This window comes from Nuphar pumila, chromosome 4 (genome assembly GCF_984573655.1).
Source record: "Nuphar pumila chromosome 4, dmNupPumi1.hap1.1, whole genome shotgun sequence".
In the NCBI taxonomy this organism is placed as follows: Eukaryota; Viridiplantae; Streptophyta; class Magnoliopsida; order Nymphaeales; family Nymphaeaceae; genus Nuphar; species Nuphar pumila.
In genome coordinates, this window is record NC_143252.1 from 31708553 (window position 1) to 31724738 (window position 16186).

The window sequence follows — 16186 nt, forward strand, 5'->3', positions numbered from 1 at the left end:
ATATTTTGAGAAAATTGATTTTTATGAAAAGAGAAATAGATTGGGCGGAGGACCTTTAGAGCCTAAGTCTAAATAATGCAACCTAAATCTAAATGATGCATGGATGCAGTTTGTAAAAACTCTTTTTGGAAAAAGGATTTGAGAAAAATTATTGCGAAATCCTCCTTTATTTTAGAAATTTATTTTATATAAAAGGGGTTTTTGTGTCTTATAGAATTTGAACGAAATAAATTCGCTACATATCCCTGACTATGGCCATGAATATGCTTTGAATATATCTCATTAAATCCTAAAAGGAGGGTTTTGAAATAGAAGTGTTGAAAATATGCAATGATTTTTTAAGATAGACTAAGAGTGTACGTTGTTTGTAACTTAAAAGAAGATGATAAATCTGAGTTTCATTCGTATTCTAACTATGGTCACAAATGTGAACTCCACTAAGTTTACCAACTTTATAAAAGAAGGTGCACGTGCCATTCATGTTTATTATTGTAGAATTTGAAATATACATATAAATTATCAACCATAGTAATTAATATTGAAAATAAACTATATGCAAATGCAACCCTAATCTATGCAGAAAAAGAAATTTCCACTATTTTTAGCTTTTGATTACAATATATATTAAATAAATAAATAATAAATAAATAAATAAAATACAATCTTGGACTTTCCTGCAAAATTAGCAAACAAGTTAGTAGAAAAATATAGGCTTTTCTGGATTTATCCAACAATATCTAGAATTTGAGGGATTTATTTGGATATAAGTCTTTTCCCCTGCATTAATAAAATAAAAATTATAAAAAAACTAAATAAATATGCATAATTTAATAAAATATGAGACTGAACTAATTATAAAATTAGAATTTTTGAATTAACAGCAAAATGACCAAAATACCCTTAGAAATTGATATTAATTGCGAAATAGGGTTGAAGTCAGGGTTTTTCAGAAAAGATCTTTAAAATATGCTTAATTTGAAGACCAAATGGATTCAAAATGATGCCAAATCGGGTGGAGACCACCCTGACATGATCAAGAACATCATCTAAGTCTGAAATCATGAAAATAATGAAATAAATTAAAAAGATTAAATTTGCCCATATTTCAGCAAAACAGGACTCTACGGGCATCCGATTTTTGCAAAACAATTAAAAAAGATATCAAATGACTTATAAAAATCATGAAAATTGTCATAGACACTATTAGCAACCCTAAAAATAATATATAATCAAAAAATAAATTTTTATGATTATTCAATAAACAAATATTAAACAAAAGGGTGAAAAAAGGCTCTTAAACATGCTATTATGTACCTGCCACAGTGTCAAATCAGAATGACATATCAAATAGAGATGAAAATTTATGAAATTTCACAAGGATAAACTAAACATGATGACAAAGAGAGTTCTTTTTATGGATCAGGAAAATGATCTCTGGTTAGGGAGATATGATTTCGGCAATAGGCGTTTGATTCTGGCAATTAACGCTTGATGATTCAAGAAAGACAAACCTCAATTTTGGATTAAAATAAAATAGCAAATGACCTACAAAAATCACCAAAATCACATAAAATAAACTAGATATATAAACAAAGATATCAACTTTTACGGATCAGAGAGATCATCTTTGGTTAGAGAGAAATTACTCTGACAAGATGGTCTGGGATTTGAGCAACGCTTGGTGGTTTAGGAAAAAAAAAGATTTCAGTTTTGGGTTTTTAGAAAATAGTAAACTATAATAAAAAATAATAAAAATTACACCACAAAAACTAGACACGCAGATAGATCAGTCACTTTTTACGGATTAGAAATACAATCTCCGGTTAGGGAGATATCACTCTGACAAGATAATCCAAGATCTGAATCATGCTTGACAATTCAAGAAGAACAGATTACGGTTTTGGGTTTCAAGAAAATAGTGAACAACAATTAAAAATTATAAAAATTACACCACAAAAACTAGACATGCAGAAAAATCAATCACTTTTTATGGATCAGAAATATGATCTTTGGTTAGGGAGATATCACTTCGGCAAGATGAACCTGGATCTGAACCGTGCCTGGCAGTTCAAGAAGAATAGGTTCTTTTGTCAGGTGAAAATAAAATAGTAAACCACCATAAAAAATCACACAAAATAAACTAGATACATAGACAAAGATGTCACTTTTTATGAATCTGAAATACGATCTTCGGTTAGAGAGATATGACTCCGGCAAGTTGCTCCTCATTCTGCACAGTGTTTTGACAGTGCAGAAAACAAGTTTCGGTTCTTGAATTTATAAACAGGTCATTAGATACCCAAAAAACATAAAAATTTGCCAGATTCATGCCAATATATGTATCTAATCCTCATAAAAAAATTTAAATCCAAACGACAAAAAATACTCAAAATAATATTGTTACTGTGTGGCCAGAATCAAGATTCATGCAAGACTTGGGCTGGAAGAGGAGTCAAGGGAGAGAGAAAGCATAAGGGAGAGAGGGATGAGATGAGAGATTGATGGGCTGGATGTCCACCCCTTGTACCCTATTTATAGAATTTTTAGCTAAAGATAGGGATCCTAATTAGCTTAATTATCATTTAATTAGAGAAAATTAGGGGGGGTGATTTTCCTAATTGAATCCACTTTTGACTTTTTGACTTTTCAAACTTCAAACCATTTGAAACTCTATTGAAACAAATCCAAATGTGGTGCCACCTAGGTGGGTCCCGCATTTGATTTTGAAAACAAATTAAAGGTTTTAAAAACAAAGTTAAAATGAAAAGATAAAATCACAAGTTAAAAAAAAAAGAGAAAATGGAATCCTAAACCAACTAAACTTCTGAAATAACAAGAAGGACAAAATAAAAAGCTAAATCTATAGGTGACGCCACTTGGGTGGGTCCCTTTTGGAATAAATTGGATATAAGATCCATTTTGAAGTTCAAGTTTGATAAAAATCCAAATCAAAGCCTGATCCAGCTCTAGATTTGACACATTTGAAAAGATATTTTTCTGAAAAGCATTTCAAAATGTCAAATGTAAAGCACTGGGTTTTAGTTTTAAAAGATTAGTTTTGAACCCAAGTTTAAAATCAGAAGAAAAATTGAATTCGAATCTAGATCTAAAGTTTTAAAATGATAAATGGATCTGGATCTCGAACCGTGAGTCTGTCCCATTTTCAAAAATGATGAAAGAATATGGACAGAATCGGAAGGTGAATCTTGGATCTTGATAAAACAGATAGAATGGCTCCCGGATCAGAGATGAACTTAAAAAGTGGGTCCTGGATCAGAAATGGATCTTGAATTGAAGAACGGATTCAAGATGGCAAATGATTGGATTCTAGATATCTGATAAGATAATTCAGGTTCAGAAAGCAAATTGGACTCTGGATGTAAATAATAGAGTGAATGGAATAAAAGGATCGAGGTCCAGAATAAAGAATGGATATTGGATATCAGATCTGGTATTGGATCTGATCCAAATTGAAATATTACTTGGATCTCAGATATAAATAAAATATTAGATAAAGGAACTGATCTGAGTCTAGATTGAAAATAGTCCCAGCTTGGAGAATTGACAAAATTGATGTTCTAAATAAAATGATCAAGAAATGATTTTGCCCCTTAGGGCAAAGAGTGACATTGGGTTGAACTGGTTTAAACTGGATTGAAGTGGATGAAACTGGGTTCTAGGTTTTCTAAACTCAAATGAACTAAAAAGACACTGACTCAACTAGCTCTCTAGACCAGGTGATCAGGAAATGACACCATTCTCAGAGAAATGGTGAGAATTTCACTGTAGAGTGAAGTGAGTGACGAGAATGTACTGGGTTTTAGCTAAAATAAAAGTCAGTTATACTGAGGTGAACTAAATTTGGAGCTTAAGCAAGCTAAATTCTATCTATGATTAGCTTAATTTCAGCTAAAATGAGCTGAAATGGACTAAAGTGAACTCCAACAATATGGAAAATAGATTTGAATTGGAACTGGACCACTTAAACTATTGGTGAACTCAAGTTAGATACAGGAAAATGTGATCTACTGGAATTGACTGACTTTGGAACAATTGGCTTGAATTTGAGCTGGAAATGAGCTTATTTCATGTAAAATGAACCAATTTTAGCTGAAATGATAAAAAATGAATAGGATCTACTCATCGTGAGCTCAGAAAAGCTAGAAATGACTGACATTTTAACTCTTCTGAACTTAAAATGAGCTTGGCCAGGTCTAACTGACATGGATCTAAGGTGGCCTAGGGGTAAAATAGTAATTTTATAGGTAAATAGGATAAAATGATACCTAAACTAGAATGGACCTAGGGGTTAGAATCCTATACTGTACTACAGAGGGTCGGCTTTTGTGAAAGGGGAGTGTCCGAAATGAACCTAAAAATTTTGAGGTGTTTACAACACCCCCACTCGCCACGTAGGTCCAACGATTAGAGGTGTCAGACCATCTCATCGAGGCCAGCCCTTGCGATCACGCCAGATTCGAGGACGGTCGTGAATTGGGCGACCTTCCTCCAGCAATTTTTAGACGTCGCCTCCATGGAAGAGGCAGAAGGCAACGATAGAAAGATCGGAGGGGTGTTTTCAGATAATGTCGTTGTATGAGAGAGAGAGAGAGGGCGAGGAGTGAGATGAGAGTGAGAGAGAGCCAGAGTGAGAGGAGAGACATGGGGTTTAGGGTATCCACATATAGGGTAGACATGGACAGTTTGATCATAAATTGATCAGGCAGTCCAGCTTCATTGGGGAGGTTTTCGTTCCTATATATATATATATATATATATATATATATATATATATATATATATATATATATATATATATATATATATATATATATATATAGGAATAAAAATTTACCAAATCTCTCCAATAGATGTTTTATTGGATTTTTAATATTTTTTTATAGGAATTAGTTCTTGGAGCATTTGATTCAGATGCATGGATAGGTTTTTATAAGTTTCAAAATCAACAGCGTACAATTTTCATAATTTTTTTAGGCTCCAAATACCATTTTTTTTGTCCAAAAATTCATAATTCAAGTGTTGATTTATAGTAAATCAATCATGCTGGACACATCTCAGATTTAAAAAAAAAAAACCAAAAAAAATTATTGGGGATGTTTGGGAGGCTCTCATTCCCCTATATATATATATAAGAAAAGTGGTAGTTGTTTACCACTTTTTGAGCTTACTGCCAGCCTACCACCAGTGAATGTGTTAGTGTTGTTTTTTGCAAATCTGACCCTAAAAATGTGTTCATCATGGTTGATTTGGTAGGAAATGACACTTGGATCAAGTTTTTGATAAAAAATATGACTTTTTAAGTATTGAATATTTTCTAAAATTAATTATAGACCATCGATTTTTTAAACTTATAAAAACCTAGGTGTGTAATAGAATAATCAAAGAGTCAATACGTATAAAATTAAAATGTAGATCACATCAATATGGTCAAATTTTAGACAAATTAGAAAAAAACTCTTTCAAAGCCTGGTAGGCTGGCGGTAGCCACAAAACTAAGTAGGCAATATGAGAATTAGAGTGAACTAAGTATTTCCAATGCTTCTTTGCAAATGTGACCAGATGATGTGTTCAGCATAGTCCGTTTGCTAGGAATCGACTGTTAGATCACTCTTTCTTGACAAAAATACATGATTTTTGGATACCTAATATTTATGAACATTTTGATCCTAGTAAAATGTAATATTTTTATTTTTTTTAAGTTGTTTTGCACATCTAACCTTTCAAATGTGATCTAAGTATTAAGTTTAGTAGGAATTAGCCTTTAGATCATGTTTTATCTGATATATATGTTATTAGGGGTAAAAAATCAATGGCTCACAATGTACCGAATTTTCAAAAATCAGATAAAAACACATTTTGACATTGAAAAGCTATAATTCAAGGGGTTATTCCTACTATTTTGACTATGTTGAACATATCTATGAGGTCATATTTGATCAAAATAACTTGTATGAGCTCCAACTAGGGTAACCAGAGGGTAGCAAATGCTATCCCATACAGGGACTAGGTACTTTCCTAAGTAAGGAGCCTACCGCGAGTGGATCAGGGTTTTGGGGGTGTTTTTTATAATTCTTACCTCACAAGTGCATTTGGCATAGAAGATTTGCTGGAAAATGATACTTGGATTTTGTTTTTCTATCAAAACTATAAGTTTTTTATCTTAATATTTATGAAAAATGTAGACTGTCAATTTTCTAACCTTATAAAAACTACCTATGTATCAGAATCAGATGATCCAAGAGTCCACCTCTGTATATAAAATTAAGCATGTAGAACACATTTGCATAGTCAGATTTGAAAAAAACAAGAAAAAAAAAACATCAAAAGCCTGGTAGGCTGGTGATAGGTACAAATTAGAGTAGGCAGCTACCCTTCTCTCTCTACACATATATTTGTGTGTGGGTGCTTCTATGGTGGTACACACTTGATTTGTATAGATCTAAGCTCAAAATGCAAATTTAATCTTTGGATCATGTTTAACATATCCTATTTACTATTTTTATGTTTTAAAGTTGACTGAAATGTGATATTTTATATCATTTCTGGACTACCCTTATTTTCATGAATTGTGAGACACTGATTTTCACTGTCTCGAAAATAAGATCTTAGAATGTATTAAACATGATAAAACGTTCTAACATAGTAAATAAACTATGCTAAATATGTATGGTCGGATCTAGCTATATCCATACAAACAAGAGTGTGTACGACCCTAAGATATCATTGAACCGAACCACCTTATGTATATATATATATATATATATATAGTGTGTGTGTGTGTGTGTGGTGTGTGTGTGATGCTTCTTGACGGACATGCCTATCTCAAGTAGTCTCCTCTATGCGTGGATTAGGTCTGTGTTGGCCCCATTCCAGCTATAGCTTAACAGGTTTCAATTGGATGTACATTGTCACACATGTTAGGTCTGTATCTTCTCATATAATTTTCATGTTAAAATTTTAATAAAGATATTTGTATCCTCAGCCTTATCCACATGACAGGATGTGGATTTACAGTACAAACTAAGAAATGGGTTGGGTTGGATCACACCATTTTTTATGCTTTAGCATGTGCATTATGCTGCTTTATCAGATGCACTAGCCAACAAAGATAGGACATGGAAAGTGCTAAAATAAATGGTGTACAAATTGGAATTTGATTTCACTACTTTTCGGATGCTTTTGATTGATTGTCTGATCCATCATGAAAAGAGGTTTGATTGCAGCCTTTGAGCTAACCTCCAAATACAATTACATACCTCCTCATAATTTGTGCCCCTTTCATATGAAAAAGTTGGGTCGAAAGGTTAATCATGATAAGGTAAAAGCGACTCTTTTTCATATGAAAAAGGTCCTTTTCCCACCATTGGTGAAACAAACATGAACACCATGGGTATTTTCCATGTTGGTAGCACTGTCATTGATATTGCCGATATTTTGGAAAAATATCGCAATATTATCGACTATTTCAAAGTAGCTGATAATATCAAGAATATATCACGATGTTTTCAAAATATCACCAGAAACAAAATATAGCTATAATATCACAATATTTTTTGAGAAAAAAAAACATTTTTTTAGTTTTTGCATTTTTTATTTTTTTATTTTTTTTATATTTTAAAACCTTTAAAACATGTTTCTTTATATTTTGAAAGAAAAACAATGCAAACTTGTTATTTTCTTAGCTTTTTTTGTTGTTATTAATATTTTTTTCAATTTTTTTAAAACTCTCAAGATTTTCTCAAGATATTCCTAAGATTCATAAACTTTTTAAAATCTCTCCTTGAAATATCCTCACCAATGATTATGTTTGATAGTCTATTCACGCCTTTTTCCCTTAGGAAAGGCTACTAGCAATGATTATTCTAAGGTGCATGTTTTTCATACCAAAGGGGCACATCCCATCCAACAAAACGTCTCATTCTCATGAAGTGAGAAAAGGCTGAGCTGGCAAGGAAGCTTAATTAGTCCTTTCTCACCGTAGAATGAAACAAACAACAACAGCAAGGAGGGACAAGAATGGGCTGATCTGGCAACTTTTCCTTTCTTCCATCAACTTTCATGTAATTTCTCAGTCACACCTACCCTTATAAAAATATTCTAAACCCATCATTATTCATGCTGCCAGTTGTGTGGGCTCCAAGAAAAGTGACCTTTTCCATTCACACATCATGAAAATGAAACAAAGAGGCATTATTTTTATATTTTTAATAATACTGTAATACTTTCCAATAAATTTCCAATAAAAATATTTTTATAAGTAAAATATCAAAAAAAGAACTTTTTACTTATTAAAATTTCTGTGTCCTTGTTCTATTTTCTGAAAAAAAAAATCCAACTTCCAAGTCAAACTCGCATCATGTCCTCGTGTCCACAAATCTTTGTGACATAGCTCATAATTCATGGTTAATTATTCATGGATCAAGTATGATTTGGTCTGTTTGAATTCTAGAGGAATTAAGTTGGTGAAGGCTAACCTCGAGTAGCCAATTTAGTAACTATAGGTCTTAAACTTTACTGCACTATCTGACAGCAACTTTGGTTGTCATTTTCATTCTTTTGCTGTCATTAGGATTAGGACTTCCTAATTAATTGCAACACTAATTGTCCTCATGAAACATATTTAAGTTGTTTATGACTTTTAGGCTTTTTTGGTCAATTATTGAGCATTGTTAATAACACCAATTATAGTCAATGACTCCTCTTTCTTAGCTTTTAAGTTTACTTTTGCAGTAAACGTGCAATATTAACCTTTTCCCATACTAAACATCACACCCGATAGGCAGGCCCCAGCTTTTTAACAAACTTTTGTATTTCATACCAAAAAAAAGTTAAAAAAAAAAAGTTTGCAAAAGCACACCTAACTTTCGATACAATTAGAAAAACATGACTAACTTTTGAGAATTTGCATACTCGCCTAGATCGGCGGGTGGTGAATAAACCCTCATGTTTTTTTTTTGATAGGCAAGTTGGGGTTAGGCAGACCCCCACCAGTTACTCAACATACCATTGGGTTTTAAACCTGCAATGTCCACCACAAGGTAATAAACCCTCATGTTTAAACATGAGGTTTTGGTAAAATGGTAGAAAAGAGGGTAATATCATCATTTTAACATGACTAGCCACGGTTTAACCATTGTAAACCTTCCTTAGTTGAGGTAGGCGGGTGTTTGAGAATTATTTTACTAACCTAATGGGTATGGTAAATTTTCAAAACTTAGGCATATTTATGTAATTATGTAAAAAATGTGGCGTGTTTCTGTAAAATTTTCAAAAAATATATTAGCGGCACAATGTGGTGTACCAACTACCAACCAGGGGTATTTGGGCATGATAGTTTGTCATGAAGAGAGGACAGGCCTATGTGGGGTTCCAATAAAATGTTTATGATGGGAATTTGCGTGTGATTTATCATATTAAGCATAAGATTCAAAGTGACCGTACTACTACTTGGCATTTTAAATTCAGAATGACATCTGATTCCTGCTTGATTCAATGGGTCAATAACTACTTAAATCAAGAATTATAGGTTTAAGTAGAAAACCTTGGGGCCTCTAGTGTGTTATGATTGATGCCATTGGTGCCCTTAGGGTTTTTGGTTAATGAAGTCATTAATTTCCTCCCCTTGAGTTTGTAGGCAATATCTGTTGGGACATCATTATCAGCCTCAAATAAAAACAAAGGCAATAAAAAACATTCCATTATTGTGGGCTGCTTGAGCCTTCAAATAATAAAATATAGCATCCCAATCTTTTGGGAACAGCTAATTCGTGAGCCGGTTTGGATATATATATATATATATATATATATATATATATATATATATATATATATATATATATAGAGAGAGAGAGAGAGAGAGAGAGAGAGAGAGAGAGGCCTCACACACGGCATCCAAAATCTGTACAAATAGGATGCCCATCACTTGGATTGGCCTCACTCTTTTTTTCGATGTCGTTCCTATTTTGGATGGACGGCATCATAATGTCTTAAAATGAACGGCTCACAATTAGCTTGTTCATTGTTTTGATGGATGTCTGTAAGAAAACTAGCAGTTTATCCTATCAACCACCCAGGACCCAAATAACTAGATTTCACCCATGAACTATTTGTGTCAATCCCTCTTAGAGTTCAATTTATTCTTCCACAATTGGGAAGCAAGGATCGGATCCAAAACAGGCTAAATGAATGGGAGAGTCGGATCTGAATCGGTCGGAACAGCCAAAAATCACAAAACTAGCAGTTTATCCTAGATCTAACTCATTTACATCCCTATTCCAGAATACTTGTAAAATTAGATGGTTTGCAAGAGATCTGAGACTAAGCTGAAAATTTTATTCATTACTCATAAACTATGAATATATCATATTTTTTACAGGCAAATGAGAGCCAACTCAATCTTCCCCTCCACTAAGCAGTGACCGGCGTCTCTATAGCAACTGCACCAGCATATCTGACATTCTCTGCTTGCTCTTTGCCTTCCCAAAGCTCAGGCAGTGCTTCCCGGATGTTATGGATGTTCTCTAGAGCGAAATCTGCACCTTTGACTCTATTAGGAGTTCCCACCTACAGAGAAGATACCAACCAAAACCTCCACTGTCAGTTCAGTATCATCTCATAAAGATGACATTATCTTGTTTGCTACGATACATGGGTAAAGGAACAAAGAAACAAACATTTTTGTTTACCATACTTTCTTTGTATCTTTTATTTCTTTTCCTGATATTAATTAATCACTACTTTTGTCTTTTTCAAAGAAATACGGTTTAATTTTGAAGAAGATTTGTGCAACTACAACCTGCTTCTAATGGCTATACAAAAAACAGAACCTAGGAGTGGGTTACACTCACCAATACTGTGTTAAGTCCTGCCCGTTTCCCAGACTGGATATTGCGGACACTGTCATCAAAGAATATCTGCAAAACATATTTTCATGACCATGAGCTCCATTATTGTTAAATAAAAAATTCACCTTCTTCGTGTTTACTTTCTTGCTGTTCAAATGAAAATGACGGCGACCCCTACACATTGCATGTTACAATCAAGTCTCTGGCTTGCTGCCCAAGAATTCTATTACTTGATTCTTAATCTTATATGTATCACTACAAAAACAACAAGCTAAACTCAAATTACAGATATCTCTTTTAGTTTTTAGTGCAGATATGTTCCTGATTATTTGTAAAAGTACTTACCATCCTGTGAGGATTGACATTGGCAATCTTAATGGCCTGATCAATGGCATCCCTCGCTGGCTTGCAGACAACTGGAGTATTTGGAAGCTCAGAATTAGGCGATAAGCCAAGGATATCAAAATTATCAAAGGTGGAAGACAAGCCACAATCTGCATCTTCATTTGAATCATTCATGGGATTAAGGGTTTCAAAACATATGATTCCTTCGAAGCAGCCTTCCAAACCAAGCCTACCCAAAACTTTGGCCGCATGGATCTCATCAGCATTCGTGAAAATCTGTTTTACATACAAAAATTGTTATTAGTCCTGTGAATAAAACAGACTCTTCACATGGACACGTCCAAGAATATGAGATGGCTAATTTTGTCAAGTTTTCTGTTGAGAATAACATATTCCGGAAGAAGATATGAACTGTGCACCCAGTAACCATGTTATTCATGTACAGAATGCATGAAACTTTGTACTCATGGTTCTGTTGGTCACATGTTAGTCAAAGAACTAAGGGGGTCGATACTAAGCATGTTCGGCTAGTGAAGTTAGTTGATTCCATATAGTTGACAACTTTTGTTCTGCGAGTTGGTGAAACAAGGACTTAAGATTCCATAGAAAACAAGGAAAAATCATGTCATATAGTTGACAACTTTTGTTCTGCGAGTTGGTGAAACAGAATTGGCACTCATTCAAGAGTCAAAAGGCCCCTTAACGTCTACTAAAGCATGAATTTGCATGACAAAGGCTTGTTATCTGTAATTTTCTGGGTGTGTCCTCAAACTCTCTACCTGCCCAACAAAGACCAGAATTGTGTCTGATCAATCTCTCTACCCAGCCAAGTTTATCCGCATGCCCTTATGGTTGATCATGCTTCCATGATGCATGCCATCCTTCAAAGGAAAGGTGCAAAAGCCAGATGGGCCTGGTAGATCACATGGATATATGGTCATAGGGCAATAATACAGCAATCTTCATGGAGTCTTCTGTAATGAATGTATAAGAATAGTGCAACTGTGGAGACAACGTGGAATAAGCTGGGCCAACAGCCTAACCTGCTCCATTTAAGGCCAGAGTATAGCATTTGTGGCTAAATAGGCAGCATCCAGCCTAGAAACATCTAAAACTCCATCCCGGAGACAAAGACAACCACACCAATAATGACAACAAAGTTGGAGACCAATATCTTGATTATAAAATTCCTACCAAGAAAATTTTCGAATAACTTACCAATTTCTGCAATGGTAGGCTAAGCAACAAATTTCTCAGCACAGGATCTGGTTTGAGTTTTTCATAAGGCAACCTTCCATGCACAAAGCTAAAGAAGAGATGAAAAAGAAAAAAGAACAAGAGTAAGACATAACGATTTAAAACTACACATATCTTTGTAATTTAGTGGAAAATATTGGAAGCAGAGATGATGGTACCTGTGATATTCATCATAGTCAATTTTGTAGCCAATAGCCTGTCCAAACAAATGGTTGATAGCAATCAGGCAATGTAGAGGACAGAAAGCCCCAGAAGAACATATGCAGATTGAGATATTCAATAAAGCTTAAGTTCGAAGATCATGGAAATAAAAAGAAACGAGAAAAAGAATAAAATACCCTAAGGCCTGCCAATGTCGTCCCATAATTTTTATACAAGGTGGTACACATATCAGATATCTTGCTTTCCTCTATGCCAAGCTTTTGAACCATATAGTCTGAGTTCCAAAATAAACAAATTTTCCAGGAATAATTCATTATTTTGAGGTTAAAGAAAGAGAAAACTGAACATAATTTCACTGAAGACAATGAACTTTCAAACACAAACATTTGTAACTGAAGATGAGGTGTTTACCTTCAATATTCTTGCCGCATGCAGCAGCCAAACCAGAGCTTAGTGGATATAGAGTATCATCTAGATCTATCACACAATATCGAAATGAGTATAGGGTACCCAAAAAAAAACTTCTTCCAAATTCACTAGATGAAGTAGCCTTACCAAACAACAGGCATTCATACTTCGGTGTGCGAACATGCCCGTATTGGTCCTCCATGTTTTGTTAACAAGAAACTGGAAGATCAGAACTAAACAAGCGTCAACAACTAAAACTACAAATAATTAACAAAATATACCGTGATTGGAACTCCATTGAAGTATAGCAACAAAAAAGCAACAGTATACAAACATTAATGGTGTATTTTGATGCATCCACTTACACAGAAAAGTGGGATACGCTGGGAAAAAATGTGATAGTGGAGAACAATTCAATATCACATCTAATCCCCTTTTTCTGGATAGGAAAGTGCATCTGCGCAAGAGAAGAAATTCCTGTTCTTTTTTCAATAGAAAAGCAGGTTATTTTTTCTTTCCCTCATGGTCAAAACCCCAATGAAGCCAAACGGCCCGCAACCTCAGGGTCACTGTAGACCCCTAAGGTGACGTACCAAGAACCAAGTGGCAAAGTCCTCATTTTAAGAGAGACCTTGGAATTGTGTATGAAATAGTTTTTGGTCCATTTGCAGAAACCATTGAAAATTTTCAATTGGTCATGAACGCTGTCCTTGATAAAGATAAAAGCCTACAACAGACCAGGAGGAAAAGTGGTTCCACTTCCTATGAAATTCATACCAAAAAAGGTGTGAACTCATTTTCCACATGAATCGACTCTGCCCAGTTGAATCTTTTACACTGAATGGGTGGGGAAACTTTTCTTTGCACTAGGATACCAGGTGGGCATCACACCATGGGGTTCACCCAGAGAGAGGGAGGAAAATATGCCATCACCCCAGAATACAAACTACCAATCAAAACCATGATACCATCATGAAATCTGCCAGCATACTTGTACTGTTTGGGTCCATATACCAAATCCCCAACCCACCGCCCCCCCAAAAAAAAGCCTCATAAAGAATTCAGAAGCCTGACTAGAACAAAGCAAATATAAATGAAGAAATGAAAAAGCAAAAACTCTTTGGCTGGACCACACCACCAATTCACCCCTCTCAGTAAGAAAATAGATAAAATTAAAATGAAAATAAACAGAGAGATGCTAAAAACAAACAACAGTAAGTTGATGAGAGAAAAGGAAAAGCCAAAAATTTAGAAGCATCATAAAAAATCAAAATTGACATCTGGGAATTTGTATAAATTTACATATCTTAATCAAGAATGGACCAAAAAAAAGAGAGAAGAATATGTGCAAAAAAGATCTGAAACAGCAGAACTAAACTGAAGTCCAGAAATTAAAACGATACAATGTAGTAGACTTTGTCGTAAACCAACTCCATATCAGCCATGGAATTGACTTAATAAAAGCAAAAAATAAAAATAAAAGGAAAACAAAAAACTAGGGCAAACAATCAAGAAAAAAGATCTACAGACAGAAACAAAAAAAAAAGTGGTTTAGACTAAACTAAGGAAAGGATAAGCCTAAGAAAACAGTTACGCCAAGATATTGAAGCCAAAGAGGCTAAAATTTCAATGCATTACTACTCCCCAGAAGAAAATAGAAGATTAAAACGACCAAAAATCAGTTAAAGTGATGCATAAACAAGAACAAAGACAAGAAAAGACAGAGAACTCACTCTTAAATCGTGAAAACGAGGAACAGTGGTTAAACGGTCAAAGAACGATGGCAAACATCAAGAACCACATAAACACAGCGAGAGAGAGAGACGTTGACAAACAAATGATAATAGCCATCAAGATACTCAAAGGCGTCGTCAAACAAAAGAAATGGTAATAACCAAAAAAAATCTAACACCAACAATAATAGCCATCAAGATACTCAAAGGCGTCGTCAAACAAAAGAAATGGTAGTAACCAAAAAAATCTAACACCAAGGAGCATTTGGGTCGGAAGGTTACCTCAAAATCGATCTGCTCAGAACGAAGATAGGGAGAGCCACAACACAATCTTAGAGAGAGAGAGAGAGAGAGATGTTAAAGCAGTAGAAGAGGAGTAATGGCTCAATAAATATCGCAGCAAAGGGAGGAACGAAGAAGAGAAGGGGGAATAAGATGAAGGGAGGGGTGGCCTTTATATAGAGGAAGCCGTTGAGTGTTTCTCTCTCTCACTATTTGAAAAAAAAAAGTAATTTTTAAACGTATATATATATATATATATATTACAAAAGAGTACTTTTCTAAATAGCCACCACCCAATACTTTTTACATTTTCCAGAATACCTCAAACTTTTTCCACCTTTAAGCAAATATGCTTAATACTTTACCACCCTAATCTCGGGTTTAAGGATAAACAAATATATTACCCTTATAGAGTCATACCTAAGTTTTCTTAGGCATAATATAAATTTATTTGCCTAGCTTTAAGCATGACATACGTTCATTGCTTATTCAAATAAACCAGACAGCGAGCCCAAGGTTGGATTTGACGTGGGGCCCACGCCAAATCCGTTCATTGTGCAAAGAAGGAATCTCAAATCAAATATGTAAGATCTCCAAAACAACTTCCAACCATGTTTTTGTTTTTAGACTGATGTAAGAGGGTCATGCCAAGTAGGAAAATTTTAAATTTTAAATCAATAAATTCAAATCATACTTAGTTTATGCCAAGCTGGGTATTCCAACAACTTTATATTGCCTTGAGAATATGAATGAGTCAAGACAAAGAAGAGTTAAAGGCAATGTTTGTTTTCAAATGCTTGGAGGTACAAATGCCCATGGATCTCTAGGGAGTAGGTTGTTTTGATTCAATCGAACCTCATACATGAATTCAACATGTTTAAAATAGTGAGGATCGACTCCTGAATCATGTTCTTTCAACCAAAAAACATAATTCTAGAATTTAGAAAAGTATTGTACATGGTAGGCCGGTGTTTTTTTAAATCTTATAAAAACTTACCTACATGATGTAATCGAATAATCTAAGAGCCGATTTTCATTAAAAAAAAACATGTAGACCACATCTTTAGGGTTTGTTTCATAAAAAATAAGAAAAAAAACATTTGCACTTGCAAACGAAGGCAGCATATATGGTCC

The 16186-nt window shown here is 34.2% G+C and overlaps 1 protein-coding gene across 1 annotated transcript; it reads right to left on the reverse strand.

Moving 5' to 3' along the window:
• Positions 1-10333: 10333 nt before the first annotated feature.
• On the reverse strand, positions 10334-15181 carry LOC149839849 (uncharacterized protein C24B11.05-like). The gene is made up of 9 exons (XM_090004254.1): positions 15053-15181; positions 13185-13256; positions 13041-13106; positions 12806-12903; positions 12626-12663; positions 12429-12516; positions 11211-11486; positions 10869-10934; positions 10334-10584 (listed from the first exon to the last, which is right to left on the reverse strand). Exons 2-9 carry the CDS (start codon positions 13237-13239, stop codon positions 10429-10431), a joined length of 843 nt encoding a protein of 280 aa, XP_089860380.1. The 5' UTR covers positions 13240-13256; positions 15053-15181; the 3' UTR covers positions 10334-10428.
• Positions 15182-16186: the final 1005 nt, after the last annotated feature.